Source organism: Pleurodeles waltl, chromosome 12 (genome assembly GCF_031143425.1).
Source record: "Pleurodeles waltl isolate 20211129_DDA chromosome 12, aPleWal1.hap1.20221129, whole genome shotgun sequence".
NCBI lineage: Eukaryota > Metazoa > Chordata > Amphibia > Caudata > Salamandridae > Pleurodeles > Pleurodeles waltl.
This window is the reverse complement of record NC_090451.1, coordinates 25,571,336-25,592,246: the sequence shown is the minus strand read 5'-3', so window position 1 is coordinate 25,592,246 and position 20,911 is coordinate 25,571,336. Positions and strand designations below refer to the sequence as shown.

The 20,911-nt window shown below is 51.0% G+C and overlaps 1 protein-coding gene across 2 annotated transcripts in view; it reads left to right on the top strand.

The window, feature by feature from the left end:
- MISP (mitotic spindle positioning) overlaps window positions 1–20,911 on the top strand; it is a 204,657-nt gene that overhangs the window by 97,168 nt on the left and 86,578 nt on the right. For both annotated transcript variants that reach the window (XM_069216997.1, XM_069216998.1), the window contains one exon: window positions 10,562–10,607. In XM_069216997.1, the coding sequence (XP_069073098.1) occupies window positions 10,562–10,607 (46 nt within the window). The remainder of the gene's footprint in view (window positions 1–10,561; window positions 10,608–20,911) is intronic.

Below are 20,911 nucleotides of genomic sequence, written 5' to 3'. Positions count from 1 at the left end.
CCACAGACACTCAGAGCCACAGGTGTGGTACCACAGACACTCAGAGCCAGAGGTGTGTTACCAGAGAGAATCAGATCCACAGGTGTGTTACCACAGACACTCAGAGCCACAGGTGTGGTACCACAGACACTGAGGGCCACAGGTGTGTTACCACAGACACTCAGAGCCACGGGTGTGAAACCACAGACACTCAGAGCCACAGGTGTAGTACCAGAGAGAATCAGAGCCACAGGTGTGTGGTACCACAGACACTCAGAGCCACGGGTGTGTAACCACAGACACTCAGAGCCACATGTGTAGTGCCACAGACACTCAGAGCCACAGGTGTAGTGCCACAGACACTCAGAGCCACAGGTGTAGTGTCAGAGAGGATCAGAGCCACAGGTGTGATACCACAGACACTCAGAGCCAGAGGTGTGGTACCACAGACACTCAGAGCCACAGGTGTACTGCCACAGACACTCAGAGCCACAGGTGTGTTACCACAGACACTCAGAGCCAGAGGTGTGGTACCACAGACACTCAGAGCCACAGGTGTACTGCCACAGACACTCAGAGCCACAGGTGTGTTACCACAGACACTCAGAGCCAGAGGTGTGGTACCACAGACACTCAGAGCCAGAGGTGTGTTACCAGATAGAATCAGATCCACAGGTGTATTACCACAGACACTCACAGCCACAGGTGTGGTACCGCAAGACACTGAGGGCCACAGGTGTGTTACCACAGACACTCAGAGCCACGGGTGTGGTACCACAGACACTCAGAGCCACAGGTGTAGTACCAGAGACAATCAGAGCCACAGGTGTGTGGTACCACAGACACTCAGAGCCACAGGTGTGGTACCACAGAAATTCAGAGCCACAAGTGTGGTACCACAGACACTCAGAGCCACAGGTGTAGTACCAGAGAGAATCAGAGCCACGGGTGTGTAACCACAGACACTCAGAGCCACATGTGTAGTGCCACAGACACTCAGAGCCACAGGTGTAGTGCCACATACACTTAGAGCCACAGGTGTGATACCACAGACACTCAGAGCCAGAGGTGTGGTACCACAGACACTCAGAGCCACAGGTGTAGTGTCAGAGAGAATCAGAGCCACAGGTGTGATACCACAGACACTCAGAGCCAGAGGTGTGGTACCACAGACTCAGAGCCAGAGGTGTAGTGCCACAGACACTCAGAGCCACAGGTGTGTTACCACAGACACTCAGAGCCAGAGGTGTGGTACCACAGACACTCAGAGCCAGAGGTGTGTTACCAGATAGAATCAGATCCACAGGTGTATTACCACAGACACTCACAGCCACAGGTGTGGTACCGCAGACACTGAGGGCCACAGGTGTGTTACCACAGACACTCAGAGCCACGGGTGTGGTACCACAGACACTCAGAGCCACAGGTGTAGTACCAGAGACACTCAGAGCCACAGGTGTGGTACCACAGACACTCAGAGCCACAGGTGTAGTGCCACAGACACTCAGAGCCACAGATGTGGTACCACACACACTCAGAGCCACAGGTGTGGTACCACAGACACTCAGAGCCAGGGGTGTGTTAACAGAGAGAATCAGATCCACAGATGTGTTACCACAGACACTCAGAGCCACAGGTGTGGTACCACAGACACTCAGAGCCAGAGGTGTGTAACCACAGACACTCAGAGCCACAGGTGTGGTACCACAGACACTCAGAGCCAGAGGTGTGTTACCAGAGAGAATCAGATCCACAGGTGTGTTACCACAGACACTCAGAGCCACAGGTGTGGTACCACAGACACTGAGGGCCACAGGTGTGTTACCACAGACACTCAGAGCCACGGGTGTGAAACCACAGACACTCAGAGCCACAGGTGTAGTACCAGAGAGAATCAGAGCCACAGGTGTGTTACCACAGACACTCAGAGCCACGGGTGTGTAACCACAGACACTCAGAGCCACATGTGTAGTGCCACAGACACTCAGAGCCACAGGTGTAGTGCCACAGACACTTAGAGCCACAGGTGTGATACCACAGACACTCAGAGCCAGAGGTGTGGTACCACAGACACTCAGAGCCACAGGTGTAGTGTCAGAGAGAATCAGAGCCACAGGTGTGATACCACAGACACTCAGAGCCAGAGGTGTGGTACCACAGACACTCAGAGCCACAGGTGTAGTGCCACAGACACTCAGAGCCACAGGTGTGTTACCACAGACACTCAGAGTCAGAGGTGTGGTACCACAGACACTCAGAGCCAGAGGTGTGTTACCAGATAGAATCAGATCCACAGGTGTATTACCACAGACACTCACAGCCACAGGTGTGGTACCGCAAGACACTGAGGGCCACAGGTGTGTTACCACAGACACTCAGAGCCACGGGTGTGGTACCACAGACACTCAGAGCCACAGGTGTAGTACCAGAGACAATCAGAGCCACAGGTGTGTTACCACAGACACTCAGAGCCACGGGTGTGGTACCACAGACACTCAGAGCCACAGGTGTAGTACCAGAGACAATCAGAGCCACAGGTGTGTGGTACCACAGACACTCAGAGCCACGGGTGTGGTACCACAGAAATTCAGAGCCACAAGTGTGGTACCACAGACACTCAGAGCCACAGGTGTAGTACCAGAGAGAATCAGAGCCACAGGTGTGTGGTACCACAGACACTCAGAGCCACGGTGTGGTACCACAGACACTCAGAGCCACAGGTGTGGTACCACAGACACTCAGAGCCACAGGTGTAGTGCCACAGACACTCAGAGCCACAAGTGTGATACCACAGACACTCAGAGCCACAAGTGTGGTACCAGAGACACTCAAAGCCACATGTGTTTTACCACAGACACTCAGAGCCAGAGGTGTGTTACCACAGACACTCAGAGCCAGAGGTGTGTTACCACAGAAACTCAGAGCCAGAGGTGTTGTACCACACACACTCAGAGCCAGAGGTGTGTTACCAGAGAGAATCTGATCCACAGGTGTGTTACCACAGACACTCAGAGCCACAGGTGTGGTACCGCAGACACTGAGGGTCACAGGTGTATTACCATAGACACTCAGAGCCACAGGTGTGATACCACAGACACTCAGAGCCACGGGTGTGTTACCACAGACAGTCAGGGCCACAGGTGTTTAACTACAGACACTCAGAGCCACAGGTGTAGTGCCACAGACACTCAGAGCCACAGGTGTGATACCACAGACACTCAGAGCTATAAGTGTGATACCAGAGACACTCAAAGCCACATGTGTGGTACCACAGACACTCAGAGCCATGGGTGTGTTACCACAGGCACTGAGAGCCACAGGTGTGGTACCACAGACACCCAGAGCCATGGGTGTGTTTCCACAGACACTCAGAGCCACGGCGTGGTACCACAGACACTCAGAGCCATGGGTGTGTTACCACAGGCAATCACACAGACACTCAGAGCCATGGGTGTGGTACCACAGACACTGAGAGCCACAAGTGTAGTACCAGAGAGAATCAGAGCCACAGGTGTGTGGTACCACAGACACTCAGAGCCACAAGTGTAGTACCAGAGAGAATCAGAGCCACAGGTGTGTGGTACCACAGACACTCAGAGCCACGGGTGTGGGTCCACAGACACTCAGAGCCACAGGTGTAGTACCACAGACTCTCAGTGCCACAGGTGTAGTGCCAGAGAGAATCAGAGCCACAGGTGTAGTACCAGAGAGAATCAGAGCCACAGGTGTGTGGTGCCACAGACACTCAGAGCCACGGTGTGGTACCACAGACACTCAGAGCCACAGGTGTGGTACCACCAGTGGCGTAGCGTGGGTGGTGCAGGAGGGAGGGCGGCCGCACCGGGCGCAACATCTGGGGGGGGGACTCGAGTGCTAAAATCCACGGGTTAGGGGGCGCAAATTACTTGCCTTGCCCCGGGTGCTGACAACCCACGCTACGCCACTGGGTACCACAGACACTCAGAGCCACAGGTGTAGTGCCACAGACACTCAGAGCCACAGGTGTGATACCATAGACACTCAGAGCCACAAGTGTGGTACCAGAGACACTCAAAGCCACATGCGTTTTACCACAGACACTCAGAGCCAGAGGTGTGTTACCACAGACACTCAGAGCCAGAGGTGTGTTACCACAGACACTCAGAGCCAGAGGTGTGGTACCACAGACACTCGGAGCCAGAGGTGTGTTACCAGAGAGAATCTGATCCACAGGTGTGTTACCACAGACACTCAGAGCCACAGGTGTGGTACCGCAGACACTGAGGGTCACAGGTGTGTTACCACAGACACTCAGAGCCACAGGTGTGATACCACAGACACTCAGAGCCACGGGTGTGTTACCACAGACAGTCAGGGCTACAGGTGTTTAACTACAGACACTCAGAGCCACAGGTGTAGTGCCACAGACACTCAGAGCCACAGGTGTGATACCACAGACACTCAGAGCTATAAGTGTGATACCAGAGACACTCGAAGCCACATGTGTGGTACCACAGACACTCAGAGCCATGATTGTGTTACCACAGGCACTGAGAGCCACAGATGTGGTACCACAGACACCCAGAGCCATGGGTGTGTTACCACAGACACTCAGAGCCAGGGCGTGGTACCACAGACACTCAGAGCCATGGGTGTGTTACCACAGGCAATCACACAGACACTCAGAGCCATGGGTGTGGTACCACAGACACTGAGAGCCACAAGTGTAGTACCAGAGAGAATCAGAGCCACAGGTGTGTGGTACCACAGACACTCAGAGCCACAAGTGTAGTACCAGAGAGAATCAGAGCCACAAGTGTAGTACCAGAGAGAATCAGAGCCACAGGTGTGTGGTACCACAGACACTCAGAGCCACGGGTGTGGGTCCACAGACACTCAGAGCCACAGGTGTAGTACCACAGACTCTCAGTGCCACAGGTGTAGTGCCAGAGAGAATCAGAGCCACAGGTGTGTGGTACCACAGACACTCAGAGCCACAGGTGTAGTGCCACAGACACTCAGAGCCACAGGTGTGATACCACAGACACTCAGAGCCACAAGTGTGGTACCAGAGACACTCAAAGCCACAGGTGTAGTACCAGAGAGAATCAGAGCCACAGGTGTGTGGTACCACAGACACTCAGAGCCACAGGTGTGGTACCACAAAAACTCAGAGCCACAGATGTAGTGCCACAGACACTCAGAGCCACGGGTGTGATACCAGAGACACTCAAAGCCACAGGTGTTTTAACACAGACACTCAGAGCCAGAGGTGTGGTACCACAGACACACAGAGCCAGAGGTGTGGTACCACAGACACTCAGAGCCAGAGGTGTGTTACCAGAGAGAATTAGATCCACAGGTGTGGTACCACAGGCACTCAGAGCCACAGGTGTGTTACCACAGACAGTCAGGGCCACAGGTGTTTTACTACAGACACTCAGAGCCACAGGTGTAGAAACACTCAGAGCCGCAGGTGTGATACCACAGGCCTTAGAGCCACAAGTGTAGTACCAGAGACACTCAAAGCTGCAGGTGTTTTACCACAGACACTCAGAGCCATGGGCGTGTTACCACAGGCAATCACACAGACACTCAGAGCCACGGGTGTGGTACCACAGACACTCAGAGCCACAAGTGTAGTACCAGAGAGAATCAGAGCCACAGGTGTGTGGAACCACAGACACTCAGAGCCACAAGTGTAGTACCAGAGAGAATCAGAGCCACAGGTGTGTGGTACCACAGACACTCAGAGCCATGGGTGTGTTACCACAGACACTCAGAGCCACAGGCACTTGCAGAAGGGTACAGGCAGACATTAATCACTCTGAATGAGTCAATGTTCAAGTCCTGAGAGGTCAAGGCTCATCATACAGAATGACTGTAGAATTATGGTCTTGCGGACAGATACTCTTGTTCTCAGGGCACATGTGACCTCAACAAACATCTCTCTGCCGAGGGCACCTGTGACCTCATCAGACATCCTTCTGCCGAGGGCACCTGTGACCTCAACATACATCCCTCTGACCTCAACATACATCCTTCTGCCGAGGGCACCTGTGACCTCAACATACATCCCTCTGACCTCAACATACATCCCTCTGCCGAGGGCACCTGTGACCTCATCAGACATCCTTCTGCCGAGGGCACCTGTGTCCTCAACAGGCATCAGCTCTCCCCACGTTAATCACACCGACTAGAGGTCAGAATAAATAACAGTTCACCTACGAGGCAGGTATTTACAAGGTTTTCTTTCCACATAAAGGTACAACCCCTCCCACTACTATTGTGATCATTCTACATCACATTTATACTTCCATAAGAGCGCCCACGTATTCCGTCGGTCGCAGCACGCCTCGCTCCGCAGCAGAACGGTATAGACCCGATGATGAAGCATGCCACCGAGGGGAACCCTGGTGGGTGAGGGTTATATATGAAAACAAGTGTATTTCTTCACCTTGTGGGGGTTATTTCACAGCAAACTGATTGCCCCCTGTGTTTTGGTTCTTTATCGGTAGGAGGACGAGCTTTTCCGTCTATCGCCCCCTTATTTTTGATAGTCACTCTCAACCTCACTGTATCCCTATCTCCGTCCTGATCCACCTCTTGCTGCCTCTCCTTACCCCTTCATGTGTCAGACACCCGTCCGCGTGCCCGTCTGTGTATCATTGTGCTTGTGAGTTATATAAACTACAGCTTCTCACCTACCACCACACCCCCTCTCCATCTCTCACTTCAGCTTTCTGTCTCAATCTCTCCATGTGTGTCTCTTCATCTCTCTATTGTTCTCCTCCACACTGTTCTCTGTCTCTCTTCGAGACTCCTCTGCAATCCTCATGTGTCTCCACATCTTTCCCCGTCCCTTCCCCACATCTCCCTGGATCTCCACCTCTCTCTGTGATTCATCTCTACTTGGGTTGCTCCATATATGTGTGTATCTGTCTCTTTCAGTCAATCCCTGCACCTCTCTGTTCACTTCTGTGGCGTCTCTCTCCCCATCTCTCCTTGCAGCTCTCTGCATCTCTCCTTGTCTCTCTCCTTATCTCTCTCTCCATCTCTCCTTGTCTCTCTCTCCATCTGTCCTTGTCTCTCTCTGCATCTCTCTTTGTCTCTCTCTGCATCTCTCCTTATCCCTCTCCATCTCTCCTTGTCTCTCTCCCCATCTCTCCTTGTCTCTCTCTGCATCTCTCCTTGTCTCTCTCTGCATCTCTCCTTGTCTCTCTCTGTATCTCTCCTTGCACCTCTCTGCATCTCTCCTTGTCTCTATCCATCTCTTCTTGTCTCTCTCCATTTCTCCTTGCACCTCTCTGCATCTCTCCTTGTCTCTCTCCATCTCTCCTTGTCTCTCTCTGCATCGCTCCTTGTCTCTCTCTCCCCATCTCTCCTTGTCTCTCTCTCCCCCCATCTCTCCTTTTCTCTCTCTTCCCATCTCTCTTCTCCTCTCTTCATCTCTCCTTGTCTCTCTCCCCATCTCATCTTGTCTCTATCTCTTCTTGTCTCTCTCTATTTCTACTTGTCTCTCTCTCATCTCTCCTTGTCTCTCTCCATCTCTCCTTGTCTCTCGGCATCTCTCCTTGTCTCTCTCCATCTCTCCTTGTCTCCCTCTCCATCTCTCCTTGTCTCTCTCAATCTCTCCTTGTCTCTCTTTCCACCTCTCCTTGTCTCTCTCCATCGCTCCTTGTCACTCTCTGCATCTCTCCTTGTCTCTCTCCATCTCTCCTTGTCTCTCTTTCCACCTCTCCTTGTCTCTCTCCATCTCTCCTTGTCTCTCTCTGCATCTCCCTTGTCTCTCTCTGCATCTCCCTTGTCTCTCTCTGCATCTCTCCTTGTCTCTCTCAATCTCTCCTTGTCTCTCTCTGCATCTTTCCTTGTCTCCCTCTCCATCTCTCCTTGTCTCTCTTTCCATCTCTCCTTGTCTCTCTCCATCGCTCCTTGTCACTCTCTGCATCTCTCCTTGTCTCTCTCCATCTCTCCTTGTCTCTCTTTCCACCTCTCCTTGTCTCTCTCCATCTCTCCTTGTCTCTCTCTGCATCTCCCTTGTCTCTCTCTGCATCTCCCTTGTCTCTCTCTGCATCTCTCCTTGTCTCTCTCAATCTCTCCTTGTCTCTCTCTGCATCTTTCCTTGTCTCCCTCTCCATCTCTCCTTGTCTCTCTCTCCATCTCTCCTTGTCACTCTCTGCATCTCTCCTTGTCTCTCTCCATCTCTCCTTGTCTCTATCTCCATCTCTCCTTGTCTCTTTCTCCATCTCTCCTTGTCTCCCTCTCCATCTCTCCTTGTCTCTCTTTCCATCTCTCCTTGTCTCTCTCCATCTCTCCTTGTCTCTCTCCATCGCTCCTTGTCTCTCTCCATCTCTCCTTGTCTCTCTCCGTCTCTCCTTGTCTCTCTTTCCACCTCTCCTTGTCTCTCTCTCCATCTGTCCTTGTCTCTCTCTGCATCTCCCTTGTCTCTCTCTGCATCTCCCTTGTCTCTCTCTGCATCTCTCCTTGTCTCTCTCAATCTCTCCTTGTCTCTCTCTGCATCTTTCCTTGTCTCCCTCTCCATCTCTCCTTGTCTCTCTCTCCATCTCTCCTTGTCACTCTCTGCATCTCTCCTTGTCTCTCTCCATCTCTCCTTGTCTCTCTTTCCACCTCTCCTTGTCTCTCTCCATCTCTCCTTGTCTCTCTCTGCATCTCCCTTGTCTCTCTCTGCATCTCCCTTGTCTCTCTCTGCATCTCTCCTTGTCTCTCTCAATCTCTCCTTGTCTCTCTCTGCATCTTTCCTTGTCTCCCTCTCCATCTCTCCTTGTCTCTCTCTCCATCTCTCCTTGTCACTCTCTGCATCTCTCCTTGTCTCTCTCCATCTCTCCTTGTCTCTCTCTCCATCTCTCCTTGTCTCTCTCTCCATCTCTCCTTGTCTCTCTCCATCTCTCCTTGTCTCTCTCTGCATCTCTCCGTGTCTCGCCACATCTCTCCTTGTCTCTCTCTTCATCTCTCCTTGTCTCTCTCTGCATCTCCCTTGTCTCTCTCCCCATCTCTCCTGGTCTCTCTCTCGATCTCTCCTTCTCTCCTTGTGTCTCTCTCCATCTCTCCTTGTCTCTCTCCCCATCTCTCCTTGTCTCTCTCTTTCTCCATCTCTCCTTGTCTCTCTCTCCATCTCTCCTTGTCTCTCTCCCCATCTCTCCTTGTCTCTCTCCCCATCTCTCCTTGTTTCTCTCTCCATCTCTCCTTGTCTCGCTCTCTCTCTCTATCTCTCCATGTCTCTCTCTCCATCTATCCATGTCTCTCGCTCCATCTCTCCTTGTCTCTCTCCCCATCTCTCCTTGTCTCTCTCTCCATCCCTCCTTCTCTCCTTGTCTCTCTCCCCATCTCTCCTTGTCTCTCTCCCCATCTCTCCTTGTCTCTCTCTCCATCTCTCCTTGTCTCTCTCCCCATCTCTCCTTGTCTCTCTCTCCATCCCTCCTTCTCTCCTTGTCTCTCTCCCCATCTCTCCTTGTCTCTCTCCCCATCTCTCCTTGTCTCTCTCCCCATCTCTCCTTGTCTCTCTCTGCATCTCTCCTTCTCTCCTTGTCTCTCTCCCCATCTCTCCTTGTCTCTCGGTCTGCATCTCTCCTTGTCTCTCTCTCTCCCCATCTCTCCTTGTCTCTCTCCCCATCTCTCCTTGTCTCTCTCTCCATCCCTCCTTCTCTCCTTGTCTCTCTCCCCATCTCTCCTTGTCTCTCTCCCCATCTCTCCTTGTCTCTCTCTCCATCTCTCCTTGTCTCTCTCTGCATCTCTCCTTCTCTCCTTGTCTCTCGGTCTGCATCTCTCCTTGTCTCTCTCTCTCCCCATCTTTCCTTGTCTCTCTCCATCTCTCCTTGTCTCTCTCTCTGCATCTCTTCTTGCCTCGCACTGCATCTCTCCTTGTCTCTCTCTGTCCATCTCTCCTTGTCTCTCTCCATCTCTCCATGTCTCTCTCTCCATCTCTCCTCGTCTCTCTCTATTTCTCCTTGTCTCTCTCTTCATCTCTCTGTGTCTCTCTCCATCTCTCCTTGTCTCTCTCTCCATCTTTCCTTGTCTCTCTCCATCTCTCCTTGTCTCTCTCTTCATCTCTCCGTGTCTCTCTCCATCTCTCCTTGTCTCTCTCTCTCCATCTCTCCGTGTCTCTCTCCATCCCTCCTTGTCTCTCTCTCTCTCCATCTCTCCTTGTCTCTCTCCCCATCTCTCCTTGTCCCTCTCTGCATCTCTCCTTGTCTCTCTCCCCATCTCTCCTTGTCTCTCTCTGCATCTCTCCTTGTCTCCCTCCATCTCTCCAAGTCTCCCTCTCCATCTCTCCTTGTCTCTCTCTCCATCTGTCCTTGTCTCTCTCTCTGCATCTCTCCTTGTCTCTCTCTGCATCTCTCCTTGTCTCTCTCTCCATCTCTCCTTCTCTCCTTGTCTCTCTCCATCTCTCCTTGTCTCTCTCCCCATCTCTCCTTGTCTCTCTCTCCATCTCTCCTTCTCTCTCCCCATCTCTCCTTGTCTCTCTCTCTCTCCATCTCTCCTTGTCTCTTCCCATCTCTCCTTCTCTCTCTCTCCATCTCTCCTTGTGTTTACTCTGCTTCTCACTGTCTCTCGCCCACACGCCTCTGGTTTCTTTTGTCCACAGGACGCTGGAGGGTCTCAGTCACCAGGAGGAGTCACAGGCCACCGTGGTAAGTACCTCTGCAGGGCAGATGACGTAGAAGGGCTGCACAATGGTTCCAGTTATGCTGAGTAAGCCTGGGCCTCAGTCATTGAGGGATATTGGCCTAGAAGGCTGATAGACCTGCCAACTTCAGATCAATGTCACTGTGTGAGAATGGGGCGGGGCCTTGGAGGGGTGGGATTTGTGCAGAGAACTGCCCAAGAGGCTCTTCTTCCCCTCTCCCAGTGTCTCCTCCACCCTAAAAACCCAACAGCATGGTGAGACTGATGCACATGCCCCGTGGTGTTTTAAACACTTGTCATGGACCTCAGCTGTCCAGAGTCTCCAAAGACGAGCTACAAACTCTCTCAATGCAGGGGTTCCCGGCACTATGAGGTATCGGCTCTCCACTGGTGGCCGTGTGAGAGAGCCGAGATCGTGTGACACACGGTGGCACAGTGTGCGTTGGCATGGCTGGGCTTGGGAGGCAGAGATGGATGGCAAACACAGGACCAACGAAGAGTGCCCCTGGCCCAGGCAGGGATCCAGGAACACGGCAGGATGTTTCTTCTTTCATCGCCCAGTTGCCTATCGGATCTGGTTGAAGCTGAGAAGGGCTCGATTGGGGCCATTTTGGGAGAGATATGGGGTGCAGAGTTTTTGGGGTACAGGCAGAAGGTTGTGGTGGAGAACTGCCCAGCCGGCTGGTTGTTGCATCAACTGCTGGACATCTTTGGTTGAGTGTGGGTATGTTTGGCCCCTGGCGTGTGACTATGTTTGGCCCCTGGCGTGTGACTATGTTTGGCCCCTGGCGTGCGGCTATGTTTGGCCCCTGGCGTGTGACTATGTTTGGCCCCTGGCGTGTGACTATGTTCAGCCCCTGGCGTGTGACTATGTTCGGCCCCTGGCGTGTGACTATGTTTGGCCCCTGGCATGTGACTATGTTCGGCCCCTGGCATGTGACTATGTTCGGCCCCTGGTGTGCGGCTATGTTTGGCCCCTGGTGTGCGGCTATGTTTGGCCCCTGGCATGCGGCTATGTTTGGCCACTGGCGTGTGACTATGTTTGGCCCCTGGCGTGTGACTATGTTCGGCCCCTGGCGTGTGACTATGTTCGGCCCCTGGCGTGTGACTATGTTCGGCCCCTGGCGTGTGACTATGTTCGGCCCCTGGCGTGTGACTATGTTCGGCCCCTGGCGTGTGACTATGTTCGGCCCCTGGCGTGTGACTATGTTTGGCCCCTGGCGTGCGGCTATGTTTGGCCCCTGGCGTGTGACTATGTTTGGCCACTGGCGTGTGACTATGTTTGGCCCCTGGCGTGTGACTATGTTTGGCCCCTGGCGTGTGACTATGTTCGGCCCCTGGCGTGTGACTATGTTCGGCCCCTGGCGTGTGACTATGTTTGGCCCCTGGCGTGCGGCTATGTTTGGCCACTGGCGTGTGACTATGTTTGGCCCCTGGCGTGTGACTATGTTTGGCCCCTGGCGTGTGACTATGTTTGGCCCCTGGCGTGTGACTATGTTTGGCCCCTGGCGTGTGACTATGTTCGGCCCCTGGCATGTGACTATGTTCGGCCCCTGGCGTGTGACTATGTTCGGCCCCTGGTGTGCGGCTATGTTCGGCCCCTGGTGTGCGGCTATGTTTGGCCCCTGGCATGCGGCTATGTTTGGCCACTGGCGTGTGACTATGTTCGGCCCCTGGCGTGTGACTATGTTCGGCCCCTGGCGTGTGACTATGTTCGGCCCCTGGCGTGTGACTATGTTCGGCCCCTGGCGTGTGACTATGTTCGGCCCCTGGCGTGTGACTATGTTTGGCCCCTGGCGTGCGGCTATGTTTGGCCCCTGGCGTGCGGCTATGTTTGGCCACTGGCGTGTGACTATGTTTGGCCACTGGCGTGTGACTATGTTTGGCCCCTGGCGTGTGACTATGTTCGGCCCCTGGCGTGTGACTATGTTCGGCCCCTGGCGTGTGACTATGTTTGGCCACTGGCGTGCGGCTATGTTTGGCCACTGGCGTGTGACTATGTTTGGCCCCTGGCGTGTGACTATGTTTGGCCCCTGGCGTGTGACTATGTTTGGCCCCTGGCGTGTGACTATGTTCGGCCCCTGGCGTGCGGCTATGTTTGGCCCCTGGTGTGCGGCTATGTTTGGCCCCTGGCATGCGGCTATGTTTGGCCACTGGCGTGTGACTATGTTCGGCCCCTGGCGTGTGACTATGTTCGGCCCCTGGCGTGTGACTATGTTCGGCCCCTGGCGTGTGACTATGTTCGGCCCCTGGCGTGTGACTATGTTCGGCCCCTGGCGTGTGGCTCTGTTTGGCCCCTGGCCTGTGGCTCTGTTTGGCCCCTGGCATGTGGCTATTTTTGGCTCCTGAAGTGTAACTATGTTCGGCCCCTGGCATGTGGCTATGTTTGGCCCCTGGCGTGTGACTATGTTCGGCCCCTGGCGTGTGACTATGTTCGGCCCCTGGCATGTGGCTCTGTTTGGCCCCTGGCCTGTGGCTGTGTTTGGCCCCTGGCATGTGGCTATTTTTGGCTCCTGAAGTGTAACTATGTTCGGCCCCTGGCATGTGGCTATGTTTGGCCCCTGGCGTGTGGCTATGTTTGGCCCCTGGCGTGCGGCTATGTTTGGCCACTGGCGTGTGACTATGTTTGGCCCCTGGCGTGTGACTATGTTTGGCCCCTGGCGTGTGACTATGTTCGGCCCCTGGTGTGTGACTATGTTTGGCCCCTGGCATGTGACTATGTTCGGCCCCTGGCGTGCGGCTATGTTTGGCCCCTGGTGTGCGGCTATGTTTGGCCCCTGGCATGCGGCTATGTTTGGCCACTGGCGTGTGACTATGTTTGGCCCCTGGCGTGTGACTATGTTCGGCCCCTGGCGTGTGACTATGTTCGGCCCCTGGCGTGTGACTATGTTCGTCCCCTGGCGTGTGACTATGTTCGGCCCCTGGCGTGTGACTATGTTCGGCCCCTGGCGTGTGACTATGTTTGGCCCCTGGCATGTGGCTCTGTTTGGCCCCTGGCCTGTGGCTGTGTTTGGCCCCTGGCATGTGGCTATTTTTGGCTCCTGAAGTGTAACTATGTTCGGCCCCTGGCATGTGGCTATGTTTGGCCCCTGGTGTGCGGCTATGTTTGGCCACTGGCGTGTGACTATGTTTGGCCCCTGGCGTGTGACTATGTTTGGCCCCTGGCGTGTGACTATGTTCGGCCCCTGGCGTGTGACTATGTTCGGCCCCTGGCGTGTGACTATGTTTGGCCCCTGGCATGTGACTATGTTCGGCCCCTGGCGTGCGGCTATGTTTGGCCCCTGGTGTGCGGCTATGTTTGGCCCCTGGCGTGCGGCTATGTTTGGCCACTGGCGTGCGACTATGTTTGGCCCCTGGCGTGTGACTATGTTCGGCCCCTGGCGTGTGGCTATGTTTGGCCCCTGGTGTGTGACTATGTTCGGCCCCTGGCGTGTGGCTATGTTCGGCCCCTGGCGTGTGGCTATGTTCGGCCCCTGGCGTGTGGCTATGTTCGGCCCCTGGTGTGTGACTATGTTTGGCCCCTGGCATGTGGCTCTTTTTGGCCCCTGGCCTGTGGCTATGTTTGGCCCCTGGCCTGTGGCTGTGTTTGGCCCCTGGCATGTGGCTATTTTTGGCTCCTGAAGTGTAACTATGTTCGGCCCCTGGCGTGTGACTATGTTTGGCCCCTGGCGTGTGACTATGTTTGGCCCCTGGTGTGCGGCTATGTTTGGCCCCTGGCGTGTGACTATGTTCGGCCCCTGGCGTGCGGCTATGTTTGGCCCCTGGAATGTGGCTATGTTCGGCCCCGACATGTGGGTGTGTTCGATCCTTAGCGTGTGGCTACGTTCAGCCCCTCACATAGCTTATAGATACTATGGACCATATTCATAATTTTAAATTTACACATGTAGATCAGCTTGTGTAAATCTACTCTGGCACATACAGGGAGTGCAGAATTATTAGGCAAATGAGTATTTTGACCACATCATCCTCTTTATGCATGTTGTCTTACTCCAAGCTGTATAGGCTCGAAAGCCTACTACCAATTAAGCATATTAGGTGATGTGCATCTCTGTAATGAGAAGGGGTGTGGTCTAATGACATCAACACCCTATATCAGGTGTGCATAATTATTAGGCAACTTCCTTTCCTTTGGCAAAATGGGTCAAAAGAAGGACTTGACAGGCTCAGGAAAGTCCAAAATAGTGAGATATCTTGCAGAGGGATGCAGCACTCTTAAAATTGCAAAGCTTCTGAAGCGTGATCATCGAACAATCAAGCGTTTCATTCAAAATAGTCAACAGGGTCGCAAGAAGCGTGTGGAAAAACCAAGGCGCAAAATAACTGCCCATGAACTGAGAAAAGTCAAGCGTGCAGCTGCCACGATGCCACTTGCCACCAGTTTGGCCATATTTCAGAGCTGCAACATCACTGGAGTGCCCAAAAGCACAAGGTGTGCAATACTCAGAGACATGGCCAAGGTAAGAAAGGCTGAAAGACGACCACCACTGAACAAGACACACAAGCTGAAACGTCAAGACTGGGCCAATAAATATCTCAAGACTGATTTTTCTAAGGTTTTATGGACTGATGAAATGAGAGTGAGTCTTGATGGGCCAGATGGATGGGCCCGTGGCTGGATTGGTAAAGGGCAGAGAGCTCCAGTCCGACTCAGACGCCAGCAAGGTGGAGGTGGAGTACTGGTTTGGGCTGGTATCATCAAAGATGAGCTTGTGGGGCCTTTTCGGGTTGAGGATGGAGTCAAGCTCAACTCCCAGTCCTACTGCCAGTTCCTGGAAGACACCTTCTTCAAGCAGTGGTACAGGAAGAAGACTGCATCCTTCAAGAAAAACATGATTTTCATGCAGGACAATGCTCCATCACACGCGTCCAAGTACTCCACAGCGTGGCTGGCAAGAAAGGGTATAAAGAAGGAAATCTAATGACATGGCCTCCTTGTTCACCTGATCTGAACCCCATTGAGAACCTGTGGTCCATCATCAAATGTGAGATTTACAAGGAGGGAAAACAGTACACCTCTCTGAACAGTGTCTGGGAGGCTGTGGTTGCTGCTGCACGCAATGTTGATGGTGAACAGATCAAAACACTGACAGAATCCAAGGATGGCAGGCTTTTGAGTGTCCTTGCAAAGAAAGGTGGCTATATTGGTCACTGATTTGTTTTTGTTTTGTTTTTGAATGTCAGAAATGTATATTTGTGAATGTTGAGATGTTATATTGGTTTCACTGGTAATAATAAATAATTGAAATGTGTATATATTTTTTTTTGTTAAGTTGCCTAATAATTATGCACAGTAATAGTCACCTGCACACACAGATATCCCCCTAACATAGCTAAAACTAAAAACAAACTAAAAACTACTTCCAAAAATATTCAGCTTTGATATTAATGAGTTTTTTGGGTTCATTGAGAACATGGTTGTTGTTCAATAATAAAATTAATCCTCAAAAATACAACTTGCCTAATAATTCTGCACTCCCTGTAGGTATAGGTCTACCCCTTTTCACTATTTACCATTCCTCAGTGTAGATTAACTCATATGTACAGATGTGCATCCCGCTTCTTGCTTAGTTCAGGGGGTGAAGACATCTGAGACATAATTCATAACTGTAGAGTTACTGCTGGTGACTTTTCACAGATAGGTGACTATCTCAGCCACCAGGAAGGAGCTCTCACTATGGCAAAGTATAAACAAAAATCAAAAGTTTAGTGATGTATACAAATATTACAATGTAACATAAAAATGTAGATTCATTCTAAAGCAATTATTATTAGAATCAACTAATAAAATGTTACAGTATATTAACTTGTCAACTTAAATGTGTATTAAGTATTTAGCATGTATTTATTTAATTTATAAATATTATTGTTTATCAAAATGTAAAACAAAAAGTCCACTCTTGCTAGCATTTTAATACTTAATGTATATCTAGTCAATCTAATTAATGGTTATGTATTTTCATATTATTGCAAAATATTTGAAATTTGTATTAAAAGTGTAATTAAATTATGCAAAAAAGTTATTTTTTAGGATCAAAATGTTTCATTTGTAACTTAATCTAACTTTCTAATGTATGTGTGTTTAGATAGGGAGACAGACAGACAGGCAGATGAAATAATACTTCATATGGGGAGTTACAGTGAGTCACTGCCTCCGTTAGTGTCTTTGGGAGTGAGGTGCAATACCTGTGAGTGCCCATGTGTGGCGCCAGACTTACTCCAGGGCAGACCAGGAGTACATTTACTACTTCTTTGGGTTTGGGACCATTCTGGACGTAGTAACTTTAGAAATGTTGTTTGTGAACTGCAATAGTATATTCTTTTGTGGGCAGATGTTTCTATTTGCATGTCCCGCCCTAAGCCCCACCTTACCTCAGACTGAACCCCACCCATTTAGGAGTACGCATTCCCCATTTCCCAGCCACTCCCTCCGTCCTCCCCACATTTACTACCAAACTGTAAGCATAGGTGTGCAGAAAGATCCTGTGGCAATATGTCTGCACAGGGAAGATGAGAGAGGCCATCGCTCTGGGAGTAGTTTTGTGAAAAGCATTGTGTAGCACATGAGTGCTTCCAATGTAACTCAGCTGCTGGCAATTTACTGGCTCAGAGGTGATACAGCAGTGCCACCTAGTGGCTACTTATTAGATGGCAGGACACACGACGGATGCATCTTTAAACTTTCAGAAAAAAATGTTACCTCGCTTTTTGCTGAAAAGGAGATTTAAGACTGAGGTGCTTTTTGAAGGCTCTTCTGAACATGAAGAACAAGCAGTGCAAAGCCAATAGGTCTGATCTTGGCTACCAGCCTTTTAGGTGTGTCTATGATGTTTTTTAACTGTTTCATGGGTTTGTAAAATGTTCTGTAGGGGGAAGCAGCTGTTCCCTCACAAATAAGTTATTGAAAATACATTGGCCAAAAGCAAAACATTTTCTCTCAAAAACCACACACAATGCAGTCTCTGGAACTGAAAGGAACTGCTTTGTGTGTGAATGCGCTCCTTGTGAAAGGGCAGAGCGCTGTCTCTCAGAGGGAAGTTAGTCACCGGCCGAAGTGGGGTGGGTGGTCCACTGCCCCGTGTTGTAGAGAGTGTTAAGATGTGACTTATACACCAAAAGAGCAATGAGTGAAGAGGACAGGCCAAAACCGAAGGCATCGGCTAAGGCCAGACCTTAACCGATTCCAGTGTTTAATTTGTAAATACAAGGTGCCGGTGCTCAAAGCCCTTCTCTTATACACGCGGCTGCTGCAATGAAATGTGCGAACACGGAATACTGAGACAGCTTAATCCCGAAGCCATCTCGGGCCTCTTTAATCCATTTAAAACCACTCCCTACCCCTTCAGCTCACACTTGCAGCTTTCTGCCTTCTCTCATTGTGTCACTTTTTCGATTTTCTCGTCCTCCGTCTGTCCCAAACGTACCTTTCACTCGCTGCAAATGCTTGAGGCAGAAGACTAAGCCCCGGCCCTCAAAAATAAGTGCCGGTGCTCAGCACCGGAAACAACAAGCACAAATTAAGCACTGACCGATTCCCACCTTGCCATACTCAAGAGTTCCACAGGGTAATCCTGCTTTACTGCAGCCGTGGTTGCCTCCATTCTGCTTTCCATTCCAAAAATAACAAGCATTGGCTTAGCCAATATGTCTTGCCTTAGGAACCTTATTAGTATTTAGTCATACAGCACATTAAACCTTTATCAGAAATAAACTGTGTATGTGCATTCCACATCCCCTAGAGAGCACCACAATAAAAATAGCATTTGGAAGAAACACGGTCATGTAACCATATAGTCAACCCCCAGAGGGCATAACCACCTGAAAAGGGAAAAGCAAAGAGCATTACAATGTAACCATAAATTAAGCCTCTCGAGGACATAGTCCATTACACATTTTCAGGCCTAAGTGGCCTGCTAGAATATTATTACAAACAAGGGCCTTAGAATACAAACCACTCGCAGCTGTAAAACAAAAGCTCCAGCCATGAGAGAGCTTTAAAATGCATTAAATGATGGGAGAGGTTCCCAGCCTAGTGTGGGAACCTATAATATGAGCTGAACAGAAAGAACATGCCATGCTAAACATCCTAGGACCACCACAGGCAGGGTTATGGGCACAAATGTGTTGTAAAAGGAATGTCCCGCAAAGCATGATGGGACGAGTTTCATGAGTGCAATGAATACTGTAATATCGGCTCTACACAACATACATAAGCCCGCTGAGGGTTTCCCTGGTGTTTTTATTATTTAAAGGGTGCCAGTTTGTATATTTTAGAGGGCACCACAATAAAAATAGCATTTGGAAGAAGCAGGGTCATGTTACTATATCAGCCCCGAGAGGGCATAACCAAGAGAAGAGCAGAGAGCATTACAGTGTGACCAGATATTCAGCCCCTAGAGGGCATAGCGCATTACACATACACAGGCCTCACAAGCCTCTTAGAATATTATTACAAACTAGGCCCTTAGAACACAAACTACTCCCAGCTGTAAAGCAAAAGCTCCAGCCCTGAGAGAGCTTTTAAAGACATTGAACGGTGGGAGAGGTTATTTTTTTGGCCCCATCCCAACCTACTGAGGAGACCCAGAAGATGAGTTGGACAGAAGAACATGCCATCCTGAACGTGTTTGTGGTGGTCCCATTGTCCTGGGACCACCACAGGCTGAGTTATGGGCAACGATGTGTTTAAAAGAAATGCCCCACAAAGCATTATGGGGCGAGTTTCCTGAGTGCAGTGAATATTGTAGTATCGGCTCTCTCGCTGTGCCGGGGAAAGCTGCGTTGAGGATTTCCCTTATGTTTGTTTCTATTTAAAAGGTGCCAGTTTGTATATTTCTCAAATGCTAATCTTGGGAAGAATTTAGGAATGGGGTTGCAAATTTGACTGGTGCTCATGTAAAGCAGTCCAGTCTTCTGGTCGAGTTTACTCTATGTAAATACATAAAAAGGAATCCCCTCCAGCCTTTATCGGGCGCAGACATGCAAAAAAACAGTGAGATGCCAGAGAAAGAAACAAAATTCCATGAGCGCGGAGCACAAAGGCAAAAGAAAAAAGTAGTGCACCAACACTAAGCTACATGACAATAGTGCAATAATCCGTGTAACAGGGTCAGTCTCCAGGACGGGAACAAAAGAGCCTCAAGGTGGGACAAGCCTAAAGCATTTACCTAACGAACCAAAGGAATTTTGAAAGGCAGCCCAAGGAACGAATTAAAGTAATGGGCATGTGATGGACGTGGTGAAAGCCCAAAGAATAGATTACACCATGTCGAGAGAGTGCGTGCGCGCAGCCTAGGCTCGACCTGAAAACTATCCTGATTTGTTGAACACACTTCCAGAAAGAACTGGGTCTTGGTGTTCATTTGTGACCCGTGTGAGTGAATGAAGCCGGTAGAAGGCAGGCAAAGCCTGGAACCAGGCACAGGCGAGAAGCGGGGGAAGCGTGCTCGCATGTGAAGGCCGCGAACTACTTTCCTGCTTAAGAGTTAATGCGGCCTCTCACACAAGAAACCAAGCCCACTTTGAACTGAGCAGAACCTGTGAACAGAAGAGAGGTCATCAAGTGAAAAGTTAGGAGAGAAGAGGTCGGAGATGGAATCGTCAGCACAGGAGCATCTGTGCTCAGCCTTTCTCCAGGAATAACAGTCTACAAACAGGGGCATAGCTTAGCCAGTGAGATTCAGGGATATGAATCTCATATTTCCCAACTAAAAAAAGCAGAGGGGTGGAGGACGTAGATAACCAAGGCTTGGGATGGAGTGTTTCCAAGAGGAACAGGGTGCCTACAGAGTTTCGTTAGGTGGGCTCAGTGCACAGTGGGTGATACACAAAGGGGTGGAACGCTACACAGAGTGATTGAGCCTGGTTAGGTTATTTGCAAGCATCCCCCCCATTGCCTTTTGGATGTGTGTTTGCCAGTAGTGTACCTGGGAACTTGAGACTGGGTCAGCTTTCTAAGTCTGCTACTGCCAATGTTTGTGAATTTCAAAAAATCCCAAAAGTGCTACCTTTCAACCCATTCAAGGAGTACTTCTATGGAAGAGATTTACTATTTACTAATTTTGGTAAACCAGTCACTAAGGGCCTCATTCCAACCCTGGTGGTCTATGACCGCCAGGGTGGACGGACACGGAAGCACCGCCAACAGGCTGGCGGTGCTTCAATGCCCATTCTGACCGCGGCGGTAAAGCCGCGGTCAGAAAAGGGGATCCGGCGGTTTCCCGACGGAATACCCCTGGCTGGGCTGAATCTCCATGGCGGCGCTGCTTGCAGCGCCGCCATGGAGATTCCGACCCCCTTCCCGCCATCC